General features: G+C 40.5%; 1 protein-coding gene across 4 annotated transcripts in view; it reads left to right on the forward strand.

Moving 5' to 3' along the window:
* Positions 1-15,503, forward strand: part of AUH (AU RNA binding methylglutaconyl-CoA hydratase) — a 145,134-nt gene extending 129,631 nt beyond the window's left edge. For all 4 annotated transcript variants that reach the window (XM_007969724.3, XM_007969726.3, XM_007969723.3 and 1 more), the window contains 4 exons: positions 6,815-7,002; positions 10,443-10,493; positions 11,643-11,690; positions 13,328-15,503. In XM_007969724.3, the coding sequence (XP_007967915.1) occupies positions 6,815-7,002; positions 10,443-10,493; positions 11,643-11,690; positions 13,328-13,405 (365 nt within the window). In that variant the 3' untranslated portion in view covers positions 13,406-15,503. The remainder of the gene's footprint in view (positions 1-6,814; positions 7,003-10,442; positions 10,494-11,642; positions 11,691-13,327) is intronic.
* Positions 15,504-17,502: the final 1,999 nt, after the last annotated feature.

The following is a 17,502-nucleotide window of genomic DNA, read 5'->3' on the forward strand; positions in this document are numbered from 1 at the left end:
GTAAACCCCAGGTCCTTTTGGGCCCATGGGACCCACAGGATCTGCCCGTGCTGTGCATTTCAGCCACACGGGACCTCCTTGTGCTCCACAAGTGAATCAGATGCAATTCCCACAAGACCTGTGCCCTACATGTTCCTCCTGGAGATGCATTCCCCAGACCTGTGTGGGAATCTTTGCTTCCTCCTGCTCAGTTGCAGTGTCACTTGCTCAGAGCCCTTCCCTGGCCATCCTGTCTTAACTGTGCCCATCCCCACTCCGTCTCCCCCTGCTTTCTTACTCTGTGTGTATTTCTTTCTTTATTGCAGGGCTTCCCATGACAGTGCTGAACGCCAGGGGCCAGGGGCTTTGTTTTGTTCATGGATGTATCCATGTGCCAAAACAGGGTCCCTCCGTAGTGATGCTTCAATGAGTGAACATTGACAGCGAGATGACAACAAATGGGTTGTCATCTGTGAAATTAGTTTTAAAGGAGGAATTCCAAAATGGTCCTAAACAACAAGTAGACAGCATGTGAGGTGATGATTGCAGTTACTTATTTGGTTATGTAAATTCTGTTGCTGTAATTTAAGAGAATTATGTCTCCACCTCCTGTTTTAGAGCAGTGGGTTAGTAGATTCTGCTAACTTTTCAGAGGAATGTTGGAGCCTATTAGAAATGCAGACCCTTTGGTTCACCTCATACCCACTGAATCAGAACCTCCAAGTTGACAGACACAGCCAAGGCAAAAGCCTTAGAAATCCCCTTGTGTTTTCTAAGCATTCACACATTAGAAAGGGAAGGGCAGTGGCCAAGGCAATTTCTTTTTTTATAGCATAGTAATGCGGCTTTGGAACTCAGTTCTGCTTGCTGATCTGGACATATTGTCATGTAGGTACACGTAACTTCACATAGTACCTTTGGCTGGTGGAGTGTTGAAATGACAGAAATATTATACTTGCTTTTCTGTGGAAGGAAAAGTGCTATAAATTTACTACCCCTTGGAAGGTTTGAGGCACTTGTTTTTTAAAATTTATTTTTAACTGACAAATAATTGTATATTTATGGGTACAATGTGATAATTTTGTTTTTGTTTTTATATTTGTGGAGACAGATCTTGCTCTGTCACCCAGGCTGGACTGCAGTACACAATCATAGCTCACTGTAGCGTCTCTTCCTAGGCTCAAATGATCCTCCTGCATCAGCCTCCGTAGTTAGCATGCGATGCCTGGCTGATTTTGAATCTCTGTGTGTGGTAGAGATGGAGTCTTGCTATGTTGGCCTGGCTGGTCTCAAACTCCTGGGCTCAAGCTGTCCCCCTGCCCCAGCCTCCTAAAGTGCTGTGATTACAGGTGTGAGCCACCACCATGCCTGGCCATGATATATTGATCTATGTAAACACTGTAGAAAGAGTCAGTCAAGCTAAGTAACATATCCACTACTTCACCAACTTATCTTTTTTTGTGTGGTGAGAACATTCAAAGGCATACACTACATACTATTATTAACTGTGGTCGCTGTGAGATCTTTGTTTTTAGTGGAAGCCTTGTGAGCTATCCTGGAATTCTCAGTTTAGCTTCACCTTTCTCCTCATACCCAGTAGTACCATGGAGTACCTGCAGGAGTGTCCTGGGAATGTGTTACTTGCTGATGTCGTAATCCCTGAGTATATGGCTCTAGCCCAGGGAGCCTCAGAGCAGATCCTGACCAGGAGTCAGGGCTCTGTGTTGGAAGCTGTTGGGATAGACAGTGTGAGTTTGAATAGTTTTATAGACCTCTGTCACCTTGAATGCATTAGGGCTGCTTGTCAGACTGAAACAATTATAATTTCACAAAGGACAATCCTGTTTTTTAATTCCACTGCTTAATTTCATCAGTCACCAAGACTGTTTAGGAATCCTGAATTCAAATGCCTAAGAGAACTAGCAGATTATATGATCTAATCTAATGAAGCAAGCCTGGTATAAACAATCAACTAACAGAAATAGGATACACTGTCTTCACTTTTACCTAACTCTGAGTCAATATTGGAGTTTGATATTCAGAATTAAGAAAAGGTGAATTGAAGTAATTTTTTTTCTAGTTCTCTTCTTTACATTTGGAGCTTACAGTCTGATGCCAGGCATGGCGTGCTAACTGGGGAGGCTGAGGCAGGAGGATCATTTGAGCCTAGGAGGTGGACGCTACAGTGAGCTATAATTGCACCAAGATTTCAGTGGCACATCTCGTCTTTTGGATTGGGATGTTTTTCTGCACTACTTGACTTCCTTAACCAGCAAGAGTACTGAGTTTCATTTAGTTTAATTATAGAAAATGCCTGTTAGTAAATTTAAGTACTTTCAAGCTGGAAAAGAATGTGGTCATAAAAAGTTTTGCCATTTGGGGTAACTATTCCTGAGATATTTGTAAAAATATTAGATTCCATATCAATCATGTTTAGTTGTCCAATATTGCATTGTAACTTCCATTTGTAAAGTTCTTTGCTCATGGTATTGTTAGTAATTGAGAAAGACAAACTGAACAGATTATATCATTTTTATAAAATTTGAAATCATGAATTTGGTATGCCTGAGGGGTGAAGGGGACAGTTTACTTTCAGTTCCGCACATGTAAAAATATATATAATTCAGGCCATCAGTCTTAGATTTCTGCAAACCGAGATAATTTCTTGCCAAACAAATGTTCTACAAGTTAAAATTTCAGTGGGAATGAGTGAATGAAATCATGTATTTGTGTAATCATTTAAGAACATCCCTTTCAAGAAGTGGTGTTGGGAATACTTTATACCCTATGCAAAAATTAACACAAAACTGATCAAAGACCGTAGCATAAGAACTAAAAGTATACAACTCTTAGAAGAAAGCATAAAGAAAAAGCTTGATAACATTGGATTTCGCAATCGGATATGACACTGGTAACGCAGGCAACAAGAGAAAAAAGAGGTAAATTGGACCAAAATTAAAAGACTTTTATGCATCAGATACTATCAATAGAGTGAAAAGGCAACCCATGGGATGGGAGAAAATATTTGCAAGTCTGTATCTGATAAAGGATTAATATCCAGAATGTATAAAGAACTCCTATAACTCAACAAATGAAATAACTCAAGATGCAAATTAAAAATAGGCAAAGAACTTTAAATAGACATTTCTCCAAAGACGATATATGGATGGCCAATAAGCACATGAAAACTTGCTGTTTGTCACTAGTCATTAGGGAAAAGCATCACTACTCACAATGAAATTGTTACCAAAACACCAGGGGTTTGGTCTAGGTCCTCCTGCTCACCGCACAGAAAGCCCATCACTGTCACGACAAGTACTGCCAAGGAAGAAGGCTTTAATTGGCTGCTGCTGCTGAGATGGAAGCTCAGCCTCAAATTCATCTCCCTAACCCACTAAAACTAGGGGTTTATATAGCAGGGAAGAAATGTAACAATGTGTAAGAAAACAAGAACTAGGGAGGGGCAGGGAGTCGTCTGGTGTGGTGATCTGCTGAGTTTTGGTTCTTTGATACTTTTCTTTGAAAGGCCTGAAGGTCCTTCTCTGGGGAAGAAACTCAAAACAGATGCAAGTTTCAAGCTTTAACAGCAGAAGGGTCAATTTCTGTGTTTATCCAAAAAGAACTGTCTATGGGACTATTGGGCGGGTTTCAAAATGCTACTGCGCACCCATTAGGATGGCTACTATAAAAAAAAATAGTAAGTGTTGGTGAGGGTGTAGAGAAATTGGAATTCTTGTTCTCTGTTGGTAGGAATGTGAAATGGTTTGGTGACCATGGAAAACATTATGGTGATTTCTCAAAAAATTAAACTAGAATTACTGTATGATCCAGCAGTCCCAGTCTGTGTACATTGAAAGCAGAATTCAAAGCAGGGTCTTGAAGAGGTGTTTGTATATCCATGTTCATAGCAGCATTATTCACAATAGCCAAAAGGTAAAGCAACCCAGGTGTCCTTCCAGAGATGAATGGGTAAGCGAAGTGTGGGCTATATGTACAAAGGAATGTTATTCAGCCTTAGAAAGGAATGGATTTCTGACACGTGCTACCACAGAGGTGGATGTTGAGGACATTATACTAAGTGAGCAGCTGAATCACAAAAAGACAAGTACTGAATGATTCCATTTACATGAGGCGATAAAGTAGCTGGCTTGTGATGTCATCCGAAAAGGTCAAGTCCTGGATGCAGTGTTAGTGGGTGAGCCACGCTGAGGGTTTTCGCCTGGTTCCTGTGATGCATCGGTTTCAGTGAGTCAGAAAGGTAGCTCTCTTCTGCACCATACCTCTCGCCTCCATGGCAGGCCCGCCAGCCATCTGTTGTGTTGTGCATCCAGCTTAGGAAACAAAGCATCCAGCTGTCTGCACCTCAGCTTAAGGGACTGGGTCTTTTTCATAGTGTTAGTTACCACCTACATGACTGTTACTTTGTTAAGTTTCTGCAAAAATCCTCATACCTCAGAATCATTCTATAAATGGAACAATGTGATGAACGAGTGTGAGCTTCAGGGACTTGGAAAATGTTTATGTTGAATAAAAAGTGTGACATTAACAATGTGGGTCACATTTGTTAATTTTGACCAGTCTACATTAAACTTTTCATAGAACAAGAAAAAGAACCATTTCCTAATACGCTTATCATGAATAATATATATTCGTTAAGTTCTTCAGTCTCATCAAAATTCTCATCAGCTCCATGAATAAATATAGTTATCTGAGTTATATTTATATCTGTGTTCTAATCAGCTGCCATTGGAAGCACCATAAATAGCTTGTCTTTTCCCTGCAGCTTATCCCATAAGTTCTCAAACCTATCTTTACTACACTGAGCAACATCATTGTCGAAAGTTAAATTTAAATTTGTCAATGCTTCATTGTCTTCAGACACATATTTTCTTCTGTATCGAGTAAACACCTGTATAAACTCACCATCTCTAACTGCTTGGGCAGCTTAAGCATGTAATAACTGCATTTTGCAGTGGCACTATTGTATTTGTTTGAAAACAATCTGTATTGAAAATATGAGTCCTTTTGCAATTCATTCAGGGTTTCTTTTTCTAAATGTTACCTGTTTTCTAAATATTAGTTATGGTTCCTAATATGGTTTGCTTAATAATGGCATCTTAAGCTCTGTTCTTCCAACTGAGGCATACTTTATTAAACGTGTGCCTTCTTGTGGTCTTTAATTTTTTTCCACTTTTCATAGAGATGTGAACAAGAAATGATTTTGCTTTCTTTTAAAGGAAAAGTACTGGAGTAAGGCTTTCTGGAGCATTGCAGTAATGGAGGGTGGTGGACACTGACACATGAAAAAATGTTGTGTCCAAAAGGCACAGCTGCAGTTGATACAGGTGGAAGTTGGTTTTTTAGATAAAATCACTCATCTAGTTTTAAATGTTGCTAACTAATGCAGAAAGAAAAGGTTTGAATTTTGTAGGCCAAGTGAAATCCAGTGAGTGAGCTTGTGTAGACGGTGGGCGTCAGTTTGCTTTTCCTGCTCTGCAAGGGGGCAGTCCGCAGCTCCTCTGCCTCCTGGCACAGCCATTGATAGGGTAAGATTTAGGTGAACACTGATGTTGAAGCTGTTTTCATATTCTTCTTGGTAGACATTGAGGCTAGACCTGTGTTACCTGCTTTTGCCCAGCTTTGTGTTTAATTAGATCCCGTCCTCATCACTGGAAGATACTGTAGTGGATACTGTAGTGAATACTTAGATGGATCTAGTGAGTTAGGCCATCTTCAGCAAAATAGGCATCTTTTGCTGCAGAACTGTTTTGACCTAGGTTTACCCTAAATCCTACTAATATACCCACTGTGTTCCCTTGGAGTTGAAGAGTTAATCAACTCCTGAAGTCCCTAAAGTAGTAAGTGGCAATGTCAAAACTAAATGCATGGCTTCTGACTCCACACACCGTGGATTTGCCTCACCAACTGGAAAAGGGTGTGTTTATGTGAGAGAGCATCTCCGAGAGAAGAGCTAACAGAGATGACCAGAACTTGCACTGAGAAAATAACTACCAGCAGGACAAAGCCTGTTTTCATGAGTCATTGTCTGGTTTTATTTCTAAATTAAAATTTGTTTACAGTGTATTCACCATAAAGGATTCTTTAAAAAAAAAAATGAGTTGAATGTCTCACAATGTGTTAAGATTTATTTAAGCTGAAAGAAGAATGCCAAGCTTGGTGGAACTCTGCCTTTGTAGTCAGTGGACTTACTGGCTGGCACTGCCTGTCCACTGCTGTTCACCTGATGGTTACTGACGTGGTGATGACTGTGGATTGGACTCAGAGTATGTCAGAGAGGTTACAGGTGATAGTCAGTGCCAAAGTCACTTAAGAAGGATGTAAGGTTCTCAAGTCCTTTTTTGATGTTATTAGTTTTATAAGGGAATTAAGAAATTAGATCCTGTTCCGAAGTAGTTTTCCAGCTACTAATTTTAATATATAAACTTCTGGCCCTGGTTTATTTTTATAAATGAAGATACGAAACACTGAAGTGTTAAAACTAACAGGTATCTGTAATCCCAGCACTTTGGGAGGCCGAGACGGGCGGATCACGAGTTCAGGAGATCGAGACCATCCTGGCTAACCCGGTGAAACCCTGTCTCTACTAAAAAATACAAAAAACTAGCCGGGCGAGGCGGCGGGCACCTGTAGTCCCAGCTACTCGGGAGGCTGAGGCAGGAGAATGGCGTGAGCCCGGGAGGCGGAGCTTGCAGTGAGCTGAGATCCGGCCACTGCACTCCGGCCTGGGCGACAGAGTGAGACTCCGTCTCAAAAAAAAAAAAAAAAAACTAACAGGTATCAAATCATTGCCTTTTCTCTCTCCTTCACCCCTCAGGGGGAACACAGCGATTGCCACGCGCCATTGGAATGTCCCTGGCCAAGGAGCTCATATTCTCTGCGCGAGTCCTCGATGGTCAAGAGGCCAAAGCAGTGGGCTTAATCAGCCACGTTCTGGAACAGAACCAGGAGGGAGATGCTGCCTACAGAAAGGCCCTGGACCTGGCCAGAGAGTTTTTACCTCAGGTATTTCTCATTAGAATTTATTTTTTCTCATTTTAGGAAATTTTATAACACTTTGACTAGAACAGCAGTCACCTTGCCTACCGAAGAAGTCCCTGGCCTGCTTCCGAGTAAAGGGGGGCATGGGCTGTGTAAAACTGGAGCGGTTACACGAGATAAACACTACGATCCTGTGGAATTCCGATGAGGCTTTGAAGATGCTCCAAGGGTCTTCTCGTAGCCACACTTTGATAAAATATCCCTTGACAACACTTGTCACGTGTGCACAACTTCCTAGCCAGGTGTTTTAATGTGCTCACCAGCGGAGCGCTCTAACGGAAGCCGTAGCCATGGAGAGAAAGAGTGATAGGGCTGGCTGTCACACTGGGCCACCCCCAGTCAAAATACATTGAAATATGCTGTTTTCTAGTAAGGTACCATAGTCTGTTGTGCCACCGTGGACTTTCATTGCAGTGGCTTCACTTGAAAAGTGAAGAGCCTGCTTGAAAAGCAGTAGTAGTTTGTCTTTCTGTGTGTGTGTGCTTATGGTGGTGTAGGCATCGTTTTCACTCCATTGTGCTTTCCCACAAGTACACTTTCAAAATCTAGAACACGACGCATATGGCTGACTCCGGAGTGGTATCAGTGGCCGTGCACTGACAGTCCTCTTTGAAGCTTTTTGTCACCCATTCAGATTTATTTTTCAAATATGCCTTTGGTCTGAAATCACAAGATTAAAGGGCTTTAAATTGAGAGAAAGGGTCTTCTTTTGTGGTGTAAGCAGTAGTGATCTTTCTTTATTCCTGTGGAATTTGAAGTTTTATAACCCCCTAACCATTTCTGGAGTCAAAATAGTTTTTCTCTCTAACTCAGGGTTGCTTGACTCAAACAGAATTCATAACCTTTTTGTGGGCTGTGAATCTTTTTGGGAATGCCATGAGATTCCAAATTCATGCATTTGAATCTTTTAAAAAATGCATGAATGTTCACATTTGTTCAGGTCTTGCATCCAGTTTCAGAAAGTATTCTTGGCACTCGGCACAGGAGCCTTTGCTGACAAACCAGGCCCCACGCTGCTGGTATGCACCTGCTGAATCAGTTTTTAAAACCACGCTGCCTGGCATTGACGCTCTGGTCCTTCTTAATTAACTTAGGAGCTGTTAGCTCTTTTAGGGAAGGACTGTTACATAATTTATTCCCCATATAAGGTAATGCAGAGCCATACATTCAGTAGATGCTCAATGTGTATTTGTTGGACGGATGGAAAGCAACTTAAAAAAGATTTTTGCCTTAAAGAGAAAATATTCTTACTACAAACTTATTTATGCTCCCCAGATATGAGAGAAATCTCTACCTAAAGAGAAATTAAAGGTACAAGTATCAGGAGAGTAATAATTTGACTGAATATTGGTGTTATAACTTAGCTTGGCTTAAAACTTTATGACCAAAACATATCTCAGTTGAAAGAAAGGGGTGTGTTTAAGAAAGGTTATGGCGGAATTCCAGTTCTGATGATCTGCAGAGCCTGCTCCTGGCCTCTTGACATGGATGTTCAGTTCTCTGCTTCAGAGCTCCCTATAGGCAGCTTATTATCCCCTTAGGGCCTGACTTGCTCTCTCTCCCATGATGCTCCTGTGACCGCCATGCAGCAAATGCCACCACCATCCACACACCGCCCCGCCTGAGAACGTGAGCACCATCCTCCCCTCTGCTCCCTCCTTCCACTCCCAGTGTGTCGAGCCGCATCCCACTGCGTGGTCACCCAGCCGTCATCACAGTCCCTGCGCGTGTGCCTTTGTCACCTTTCATTTGAAGGACACTCCTTCAGAATGTTGATTGTTAAAATTAATTTTCCTCCAGGTCAAATGTATAAGCAGATGTGGAGTTACTTCAGAAAATATGTGACTGCAAAATTATATGCACAAGTTACCAAATGAAGTTTGAGTGGAATCATCTTTATTTTTATGTTTGTTACTTTGTTGCCAAATGATTAGTCCTCCAGGTAACTGAAAGCTTCTGTAAAATTAGTATTTCTAGGTGATACCTGTATTATATATTACTTCCATTTATCTGAGAAAAAAAGGCTTGTAAAGGAGAAAAGGCATTGGTTTTATGTTTTAAAGGGGGAAACATTAAATCAAGCACTGTCTCTAATAGCATTTTGAATTTTCTTGTTTTTCTCATGGTTTTCTAAACCTTACTTCCCAAAGTGTGGTCTGTGGACCAGCAGCCTGGGCATCTCCTGGCAGCTTGTTAGATGTGCAGAATCTCACCCACCTCAGACCCACTGAGTCCACATCTGCATTTCCACAAAAAGGATGGGGATTTGTGTGCATCTCTAGGAGTTTGACAAGCACCTTTTTTTGGTCAGTTGACGATGAAAATGGAAAAATTAGAGGAGCACACCGTTTAATGAAATGGATTATCATGAAAAAAAATGGTATTGGTGTCTACCACACAGGCACATCACAATGGGAAGAATTGTCAATAAGATACTTGTCTACTAAGTATAGCCTTGGAAATTGTGGCCTTTGAAAAAGATTTGTAAACATGATTTGGAAGAAAATTTAGATAGGTCAAATTTAATAATAGAAACTCCTTGATAGGAAAACGTGTCTTTTCATGCATTCATCCATGTCACCATCCAAGAGTCCTTTGCTGTGCTTGTTGTTTAGAGACTACCTTGTGTTTTAATTCAAAAGAGCATTCAGTTCAAAATATAGCATTGAATTCACATTCATCACCCATAAACAGTATTTAGGACTTTAAAATGCGATCAAATAATGAAATTCCATCTGAGGTAGGATAGCTTGGTAAGAGTTTGGCTTCTGCAAGACACAGGTAACATTTTCCTTCTCACAGCCGATATCCAGTTCATTCCTCAGTGACTCTCCTACATCCTGAAAGACTTATGTAGACTTCAATTTTATTTGTGCTGTGGGAGCACTGCTTAGAGGACACTCTTGATTAATCCACCATCATTACTATTAGTTATCAAGGCTAACAGAGGAAAGATAGAGAGCCAGTGTCTGAAAGAGATGATATCAGAACCCTACCTTAATCAATAGCAACAGCTTCATCCTCGGCCCAAGCTTCTGTCAAAACCCCTAATTGGTATGGTACTGAGGCGAAGACCTTACCTCCTTTTCCTTCCTCTACTTAACTTCTAGGAAGTGTTGCTGAAGAACAGCAAGCTCACAGCTGGACACACTACCTGCTCACCTTTAAGGATCCGGAGTTTGCAGCATAACAGAACATTGTGGAATCTAAATAATGTGCTGATGCAATTGTTGCAGTTGCTCTTTAATTACAGCCTTGCAAGGCTTAGAAAATTTTCCGTCTAGTGTCTGACAGCCATTGCTGGCTGTGCCATGGATCCAGTGGTGGGAATTCTGAATTTTACTGAGATATACAACATAATTTGCATAAATAATTAAAGTCTGTTTCTTTAATTTGAATTTTAGGGACCTGTTGCAATGAGAGTGGCAAAATTAGCAATTAATCAAGGGATGGAGGTAGGTTCCTTAATGCTTGAGTTTGTTTTGGAAATGGAGAGTGGAGATTTAATTTAAATGAACCATGTTTAGACTTCCACATTTTTTTTTAAGTTCTAAAATATGGTTGTTTAAATGCTACTATTACTGAAAGCTACTGAAGTTCCTTGCAGCTACGTCATTTATTTCATTCTTACGGTTATTGCTAATTCAGTATCATAAGCACAGAATTCAGTAATTTTATCAGTGCCCTGAAGCTTATGACATGCTCATTACTTTTGCCATCGAGTTAGTAGACAGATTTATTGGCTAGTAGTTCATAGAAAACCAGAGGGACAGGGCATTCTGTGTATTTTTAGCATCGGTATTATATTACATAAAACATTCCAAGGAGAACTCCTAGCTCTCTCTACCTTTGCTTCTCAGTGTGCCTTCTGCAGGGAGGCACACGCAATGCAAGGTGAATCCATTGTGTGTCCTGGGGGTACCCCAGGGAGATGACTCCAAAAGAGTGGAGGTCCCAGGCCAGGGAGGAGGAGATGGTGCACGTACCCATTTATTGGACTTTTCATGGCAGTTGTTATATTTTGGTTAAATTATGGGTATTTTGAAGAAAAAGTGCTTCCTTCTTGCAGACTGAGTAACCTCCATATCTCCCTGGGCTGTATAGCAGTAAAAAGAGATGGACTTTATTAGCAGTAAATACAGTTTCATAAATTTGCAAAAGTATTTGGTTTATTTAAATATTTACATAATGGTAACAATACTAATAGCAAATACCTTATATAGCCCTTACTATGTACTAAGCATCGTGAGTGTGTGTGTGTGTGTGTGTGTGTTGCGATATAAAGGCCTCACCTGGATTAACTCATTTAATCCTCACAATTCTCGCATTTGGTGAGCATTATAATTAGCCGCTTGTTCATACATGCCTCCTTGAAGCACAGAGAGGTTAAATAACTTCCCCAAGTAACTCAGCTCCCAGGTGACGGAGTCCGGACGAACCCAGGAAGCCTGGTTCTGAGTCTCGTGTTGGTCACACGCTGTCTGCTGAACTGTATCAAAGGATTGGGGGCTTTGGGGGTAGGGTTATTCAATTTGAATTTCTGTTGACTGTACCATATTTTACAAAGTTACTTCTGCTGAAATGGATTATGTTTTTATTCTCAGGTCGATTTAGTAACAGGGTTAGCCATAGAAGAAGCTTGTTATGCTCAGGTATGTAATACAATCACAGATTCAATGAGGATGACCCTTACAAATTGTATTTACCTTTTGTATAATTCAAATGAATTTCACTGAGCAAGATTATCCTTGTGCCCATTCCAAAATCATACAAATGGGCTGAAATTAGTTGTTTCTGCTATTTGTTACCAGCTGTTATGACTGATTCTGTTCCACAGGAATGTCTTTTGTCTATATAATCTGGAAAACTCTTAGAGTAACTGAGTCAGTCCTGGCTGTGCAGGAGCTGTCTCTCTAGGCTTATGCTTTCTTTTGCACGTATGACTCTGGCCTCCCACTCCAGTGTAGAGAGGTAGAGGAGAGTGGTGGCGAGCGTGTGCCGGCCCACGCAACCTGGGGTGAGACTCCTTGGCTTTTCCTGAACTTCTGAGCCTTCTCTCTTGCCCACTGAAAGTTCACTAATGAAATTATAGTTTTATTTTTGACACAACCGGCACTTTTCATCTGTAAGTTTTGCATTTGTGGATTCAACCAAGTGTAAATTGAAAATATTCAGGGGGAAAGAAAGGATGATTGCATCTGTACTGAACATGTACTGACTTTTTTCCTTATCATTATTCCCTAAACAATGTAACAACTGTGTACTTGCCATTTATATTATATTAGGTATTATAAATAATCTAGAGATGATTGAACGTATACAGGAGGATGTGCATAGGTAATATGATATGCCATTTTATTAATATGTAAGGGACTGGAGTATGTGCAGATTTTGGCATCTGCAGGAAGGAGGTCCTGTAACCAATCCCCTGCAGATACTGAGGGATGACTGCATACAAATTAGTAGGTCTCCCAGTAGAGGAAAAAAAATGTTCTCCCTTTTTCGTCTTTCTCTGAAAGATAGAACTTTGTTTTAGGGCATTTGAAATAGCAAAAAAGTTTTGTTCTACCTTTCCTGAGAGTTGGAAACTGCATGAGCTCTCGTTTAAAGGAGCAGTATCTAGAGTGTGACTGTGCGCAGCCTGTATATATAAATCACCACCTGTCATTGATGAGTACATGCCATGAGGAAAGTGAACTGCACATGTCTTAGAAATAGACTCAGAGCCCAAAGAAAAATTTTAAAAGCACATTTGGCCATACATTACAACTTAACTAAATGTAAAAACCAGAAATTATACAAGGTATTCTTCAGACCACAATGGAATTAAACTAGAAATCAATAAAAGAAAGATTGCTAGAAAAGCCCAAAATATTGGTGATTAAACAACACCTTTCTAAATAATGTTGTATGTCAAAAGTGTCTTGAGGAATTCTAAAATATTTCAAATTAAATTAAAATGAAAATACAACTTCTCAAAGTTTGTGGGATATATTGAAATCAGTGCTTAGATAGAAATAGCATTAGATGCATATATTAGAGAAAAGATCTAAATCAATAATAACTTTCCACCTTGTTAGGAAACTAGAAAAAGAAGAGCAAAATGAGGTAGAGAACTACTTGGAGTAAGGAAGATGAGTTTGGTTACATAATAAGGAGAATTGTTCAAGTGACTGATAGATTTTAAAATTTTAGAATGTGGTTTTAAGTAGTTTTCTTAGATAGTGCTTGATAAACTTTTACAGCTGTTTTAACATTTTTGACATATTTAATATTTTGTTTTTCTTAGACCATTCCAACGAAAGACAGACTTGAAGGTCTTCTTGCTTTTAAAGAGAAAAGGCCCCCTCGCTATAAAGGAGAATAAAAGGAAGAGAAATTCTTAAGATGCCAATGTACTAAATGTACTTCTGGAAGTATCTTTCGGGTCCACTGTATGCCTCAGCACATGGAATCTCAATGACCAAAGTGAAGAGCAAATTATTCATATAGTGTAGTAAGCATCCGGAATGGACCCATCCGTGTACTTCATTCAAATGTGTAAATGTCATATTCATTCAGATTTGTAAAGCTAGTAGTGTATATTGTCAGAAACAAAATCAAAGTTAGATATACATTTTTAAATATTTACTGCATATGCGGCTTTCTGTTCTTAATTTTTTAATGTGAATAATTTATATATTGCACATTCTAGGGAATAATATTGATTGTATGTCTACTGTGCTGCATTAAGAAAATAAAATTTCTATATACCAAAAATGTGAAGTTATACCAAATAAAGTTTCTAAGTAATTAATGCATACGAACAGATACATATACATATATCTAAACCTGAAAAATGAACTGATAGATATTCTGAGTGAAAACTACCTAATACAAATAAAATCAGTGAAAAGAAAACATGGGAATTTTTCTCTTACCCCATTCTTTTTGAATTGACTAAATCATTGCATGCTGGACTTTAGAAGAAACAGCCCTTTCATTGCTGCTTCTGTCAGGCAACCTGTTTACATCATCAGTCCCATAATACGGTATCGAAGGTGAAGAATTAATCCAAAGACTGAAGCCAAAGAACCGAAGCGGACAGGAGACCTGGTGAAGTGGAACTTCCAGGACCTCCGCCCAGCAAGTGGCCTGGCCACCGGGCCTAGGAAAGGTGATGTTTACACACAAAGGAGGAAAGAAAGTGGGGCAGCCAGGATTGGAGCATGGAAATGGCTTGGGGTCATGGATTAAAGTGGAGACCATTCTCTGCTTCCTTACCCTCAGCTATTTGCATCCAATTTCTGTAAGGGAAAGAGGTGAACTTAAAACAACCCTTTGTCCTAACAAACACCTGCCTTCCTACCCAGGCCAGGCTAAGAAGCCGTAAACAGAGGGGCCTCCAGGTTGCGTGCCTGAGTAGCCGTACCTGGGAAGTAGGCATTGGTAGGTGTGTGGGACGTCGGAAACTGGAGAATTCGCTGTGGAAAAAGGAAGAACATTCTGTTACCCTTAAATAGTTTGAGATAGCTCTACTTTACATTCATTTTACCAAACCACACTGCCTTCCTAGTTGGCGCCAGGTCTGAGTCTGCTCACGCTGGAGACGACGTCCCTGGGAGTGCCCCTTGCCTGCTGAACACTGCAGCAAGCTTCACTGTGGTGCAGCCCAGCTGTGTCCTTAAGGTGTCCTCCTCTCACATTTCCATATATCAGATAAACACCCATTTTACTGTGGATTTACATCCTCATCATGACGACTTCATTGCTGTTTGAAAGCATGTAGGCTTCATTTTTTAAATTCTGAAACTTACATTTTTTAACTTAGGAATTTGAACTCAACCTCAATTCTGAAATTCTTCTAGGAGGCAAATGTGGACTGGCCATCTGCTGATGTCTGTCCTGACAAAGGTAGGCAGTGTCTTCACTAATGTCTGGACACTAAGGTGAGTGCTGTTTTCTTTACCACCTTAGGTGCTGAGGCTCTGCGGATTTATGACGATTGCTCAGCTGATCATCATACTATAAAGAGGGCTTATTAAAATTCACATTTGGCGCTCTCTGTGGTGGTCGTATTGGGCGGCAGGCATGCTTGTGTACTGATAAACTTGCTGAGCGGTTCGTTTTATGCATGATAATTTGCACCTAAAATGCTGGTGGTGGTTTTCATAGCCCTTTAAAGTTGCAGGGCCAGTTTGTCCTCTCCATGACATGCTAAGTACCACTTTCTCTTTGAGCAGGAAATAATTATGTTATTAGGAAAAAATTATTCAGAGTGTGCTAAGTCGTTTCTCTTAACTTGGATTCATAGTCTAGTGTCACTGATCAAGCACTGTTTAATTTCCTAACAAGTTCTGATGAAGTCACTGGAATGTATCTGAAAGCAAAGTCCTGTAGTGACTTAAGGTATTGCAGACTTCATGTATTATGGCAGAGAAAAATGTCTGTCCAATTATCTGAATAAACGTTTGCCTTTCTCTTGATTTTCAGTATCAGTCTTGCTGCTAAGTAATCCTGATCCTTCCCCAAGTCAAGCTTATGGGTCTCTGGGTAGGGCCATGCTACCTAGGGAGGGGCCCTTGCATGGGCTGCTCCTCTTTCTGCAGCACACCGCCTGTTGGTGCGCACAGCTGAAAATGCAGTAGACGTATCCGTGTGTTCAGACTACGTTAGAGAAGACTCAAAAAAGGGGGATGAGTGGTCGAGCACAGATAGAAGTAAGAGGATGAAAGCAAAATAAAGAAAATATTTCCCATTATCTCAGAGCATGAGGCCTACTGGTTTTGAAGTTATTTAGAGCTGGTTAATTTCTAACTTGTCTATGAAAGGAAAGGAAAAGAGGTCTCCAAGTTTCTAAAGTTCTGAGGCAAGAGAAAAGCTCTAGTAATGGCCAAAATAAGAGGTTTTCTGAGATTGATTTCTGTAATGTAAAGGATCATTTCATGTTTGCTTTGTTCTTAATAATGATGGATTTAGTTTTCCTGTCAATCATTTTTGTTGTCCTTGTTGTTCTAGCAATCAAAACTTGGCTTGTCGCAAAGTGTTACTTTTCTGATAGCACTTTCTAAGTGCTTCGTGAATAGGCCAAAGTAGTGGAGTGTGGATTCATGGATCAGCACTTAGAAAAAGCATATACCTGCACATGGGTGTGTCACTGGCCGGCCATCAGCCCTTTTCCTCACTTGACCTGAACTTCTACCTCTGGTGATGTGCCCTACATTTGCCTTATTTGGGCTCCAAAGATCCTGGCACACAGACATTCAGAAATAATTAATCATGCCATTATTTGTCTACCGATCTAGTAAAATATTAACTAACACGTACGTCAGTATGTATTGAACTTTATCAGAATAGCAGTAGAAGTTATTTTCTCATAGTATGTTAATAACTGTATACATGTTTCACAAAAAAATACAACATTTAAAAGTTAGTTGCTAATATTCTGGTAACACAATGTAAGAGGTGCTTTTCTGTGTAGATGAAGCAGGATACAGATTGTGATTTGGGGTAATTTGGGAGGCGGAAGGTGGTCGAATCCTCTGTTCAATTGTATATGTGTCTCAGGCTCCAAAAAATCACTATTTCAAATGCTTGCCTTTGAATTTTCAGTCTTCTTTGGGACCTCCAAAAACTCAGCTACCCCTTAGAGCGTTAGCACCTAATAAGCTATTTAGTGTACACTATTTGTTTTCCAAAATAATTCTCAGGGCAGCATGAGATATCTGGGGACCTGGTGGGGAAAATAAAGGATGTCAAGGACAGACCAAGACATGCACCCGTGTGGTTCGGCAGCAGCCCTGGAGACGCACCCATGTTGCAAGACATGAGATGGGCCCTCCTCCAGGAGCTGGCAGTTCCCTCAGGGGCCCCAAAGTGAGCTCCTAGGAACCAACATGTAAGTTCCTTTTTAAAGGCCTAATATAGAAACAGTACTGTGTGGTGTTTTGATTTAAGAAAACATTTTGACAAGATCACTGAAAATACCCTTTAAATAAGAGGAGCGAATAAGAGCTGGGTGTTATGGTAATACTGAGTAACATTTATGAAGCCATTAACATCTGCCAGGTGCTTTCCAGACACTACCTCCGTGAAAGGATAGGCACTTTGGTTATTCCTGTGGCACAAAGAGACCCATAAACCATGGAGGGATCACTTACCCACAGCCCCACGGCAGGTACATGCTGAAGTCAGGAATTACACCCAGGTCTCCTGGCCCTTTTGTCACTGTTGAGCTTGAAAACAGTCAAACAACGTAACAGAAGGCTGCTGATACGTGTGTTTTTGTCAACCTAGAGGGAGTAGTGTCCTTTGCCCTGATTCGGTCAATAATTTTCTCATTACTTGGAAAAATACCAAAAGTGTGCTTGTCAGCTGATCTGATGACACAGGCAAGTAATGTAACAATTAGAGCCAGCGCCCACTCAGCGCCTCCTCTATCAGACACTGTGCGTTTTTACACCTAATAGCAGAACCTTATGAAAT

This window comes from Chlorocebus sabaeus, chromosome 12 (genome assembly GCF_047675955.1).
Source record: "Chlorocebus sabaeus isolate Y175 chromosome 12, mChlSab1.0.hap1, whole genome shotgun sequence".
NCBI lineage: Eukaryota > Metazoa > Chordata > Mammalia > Primates > Cercopithecidae > Chlorocebus > Chlorocebus sabaeus.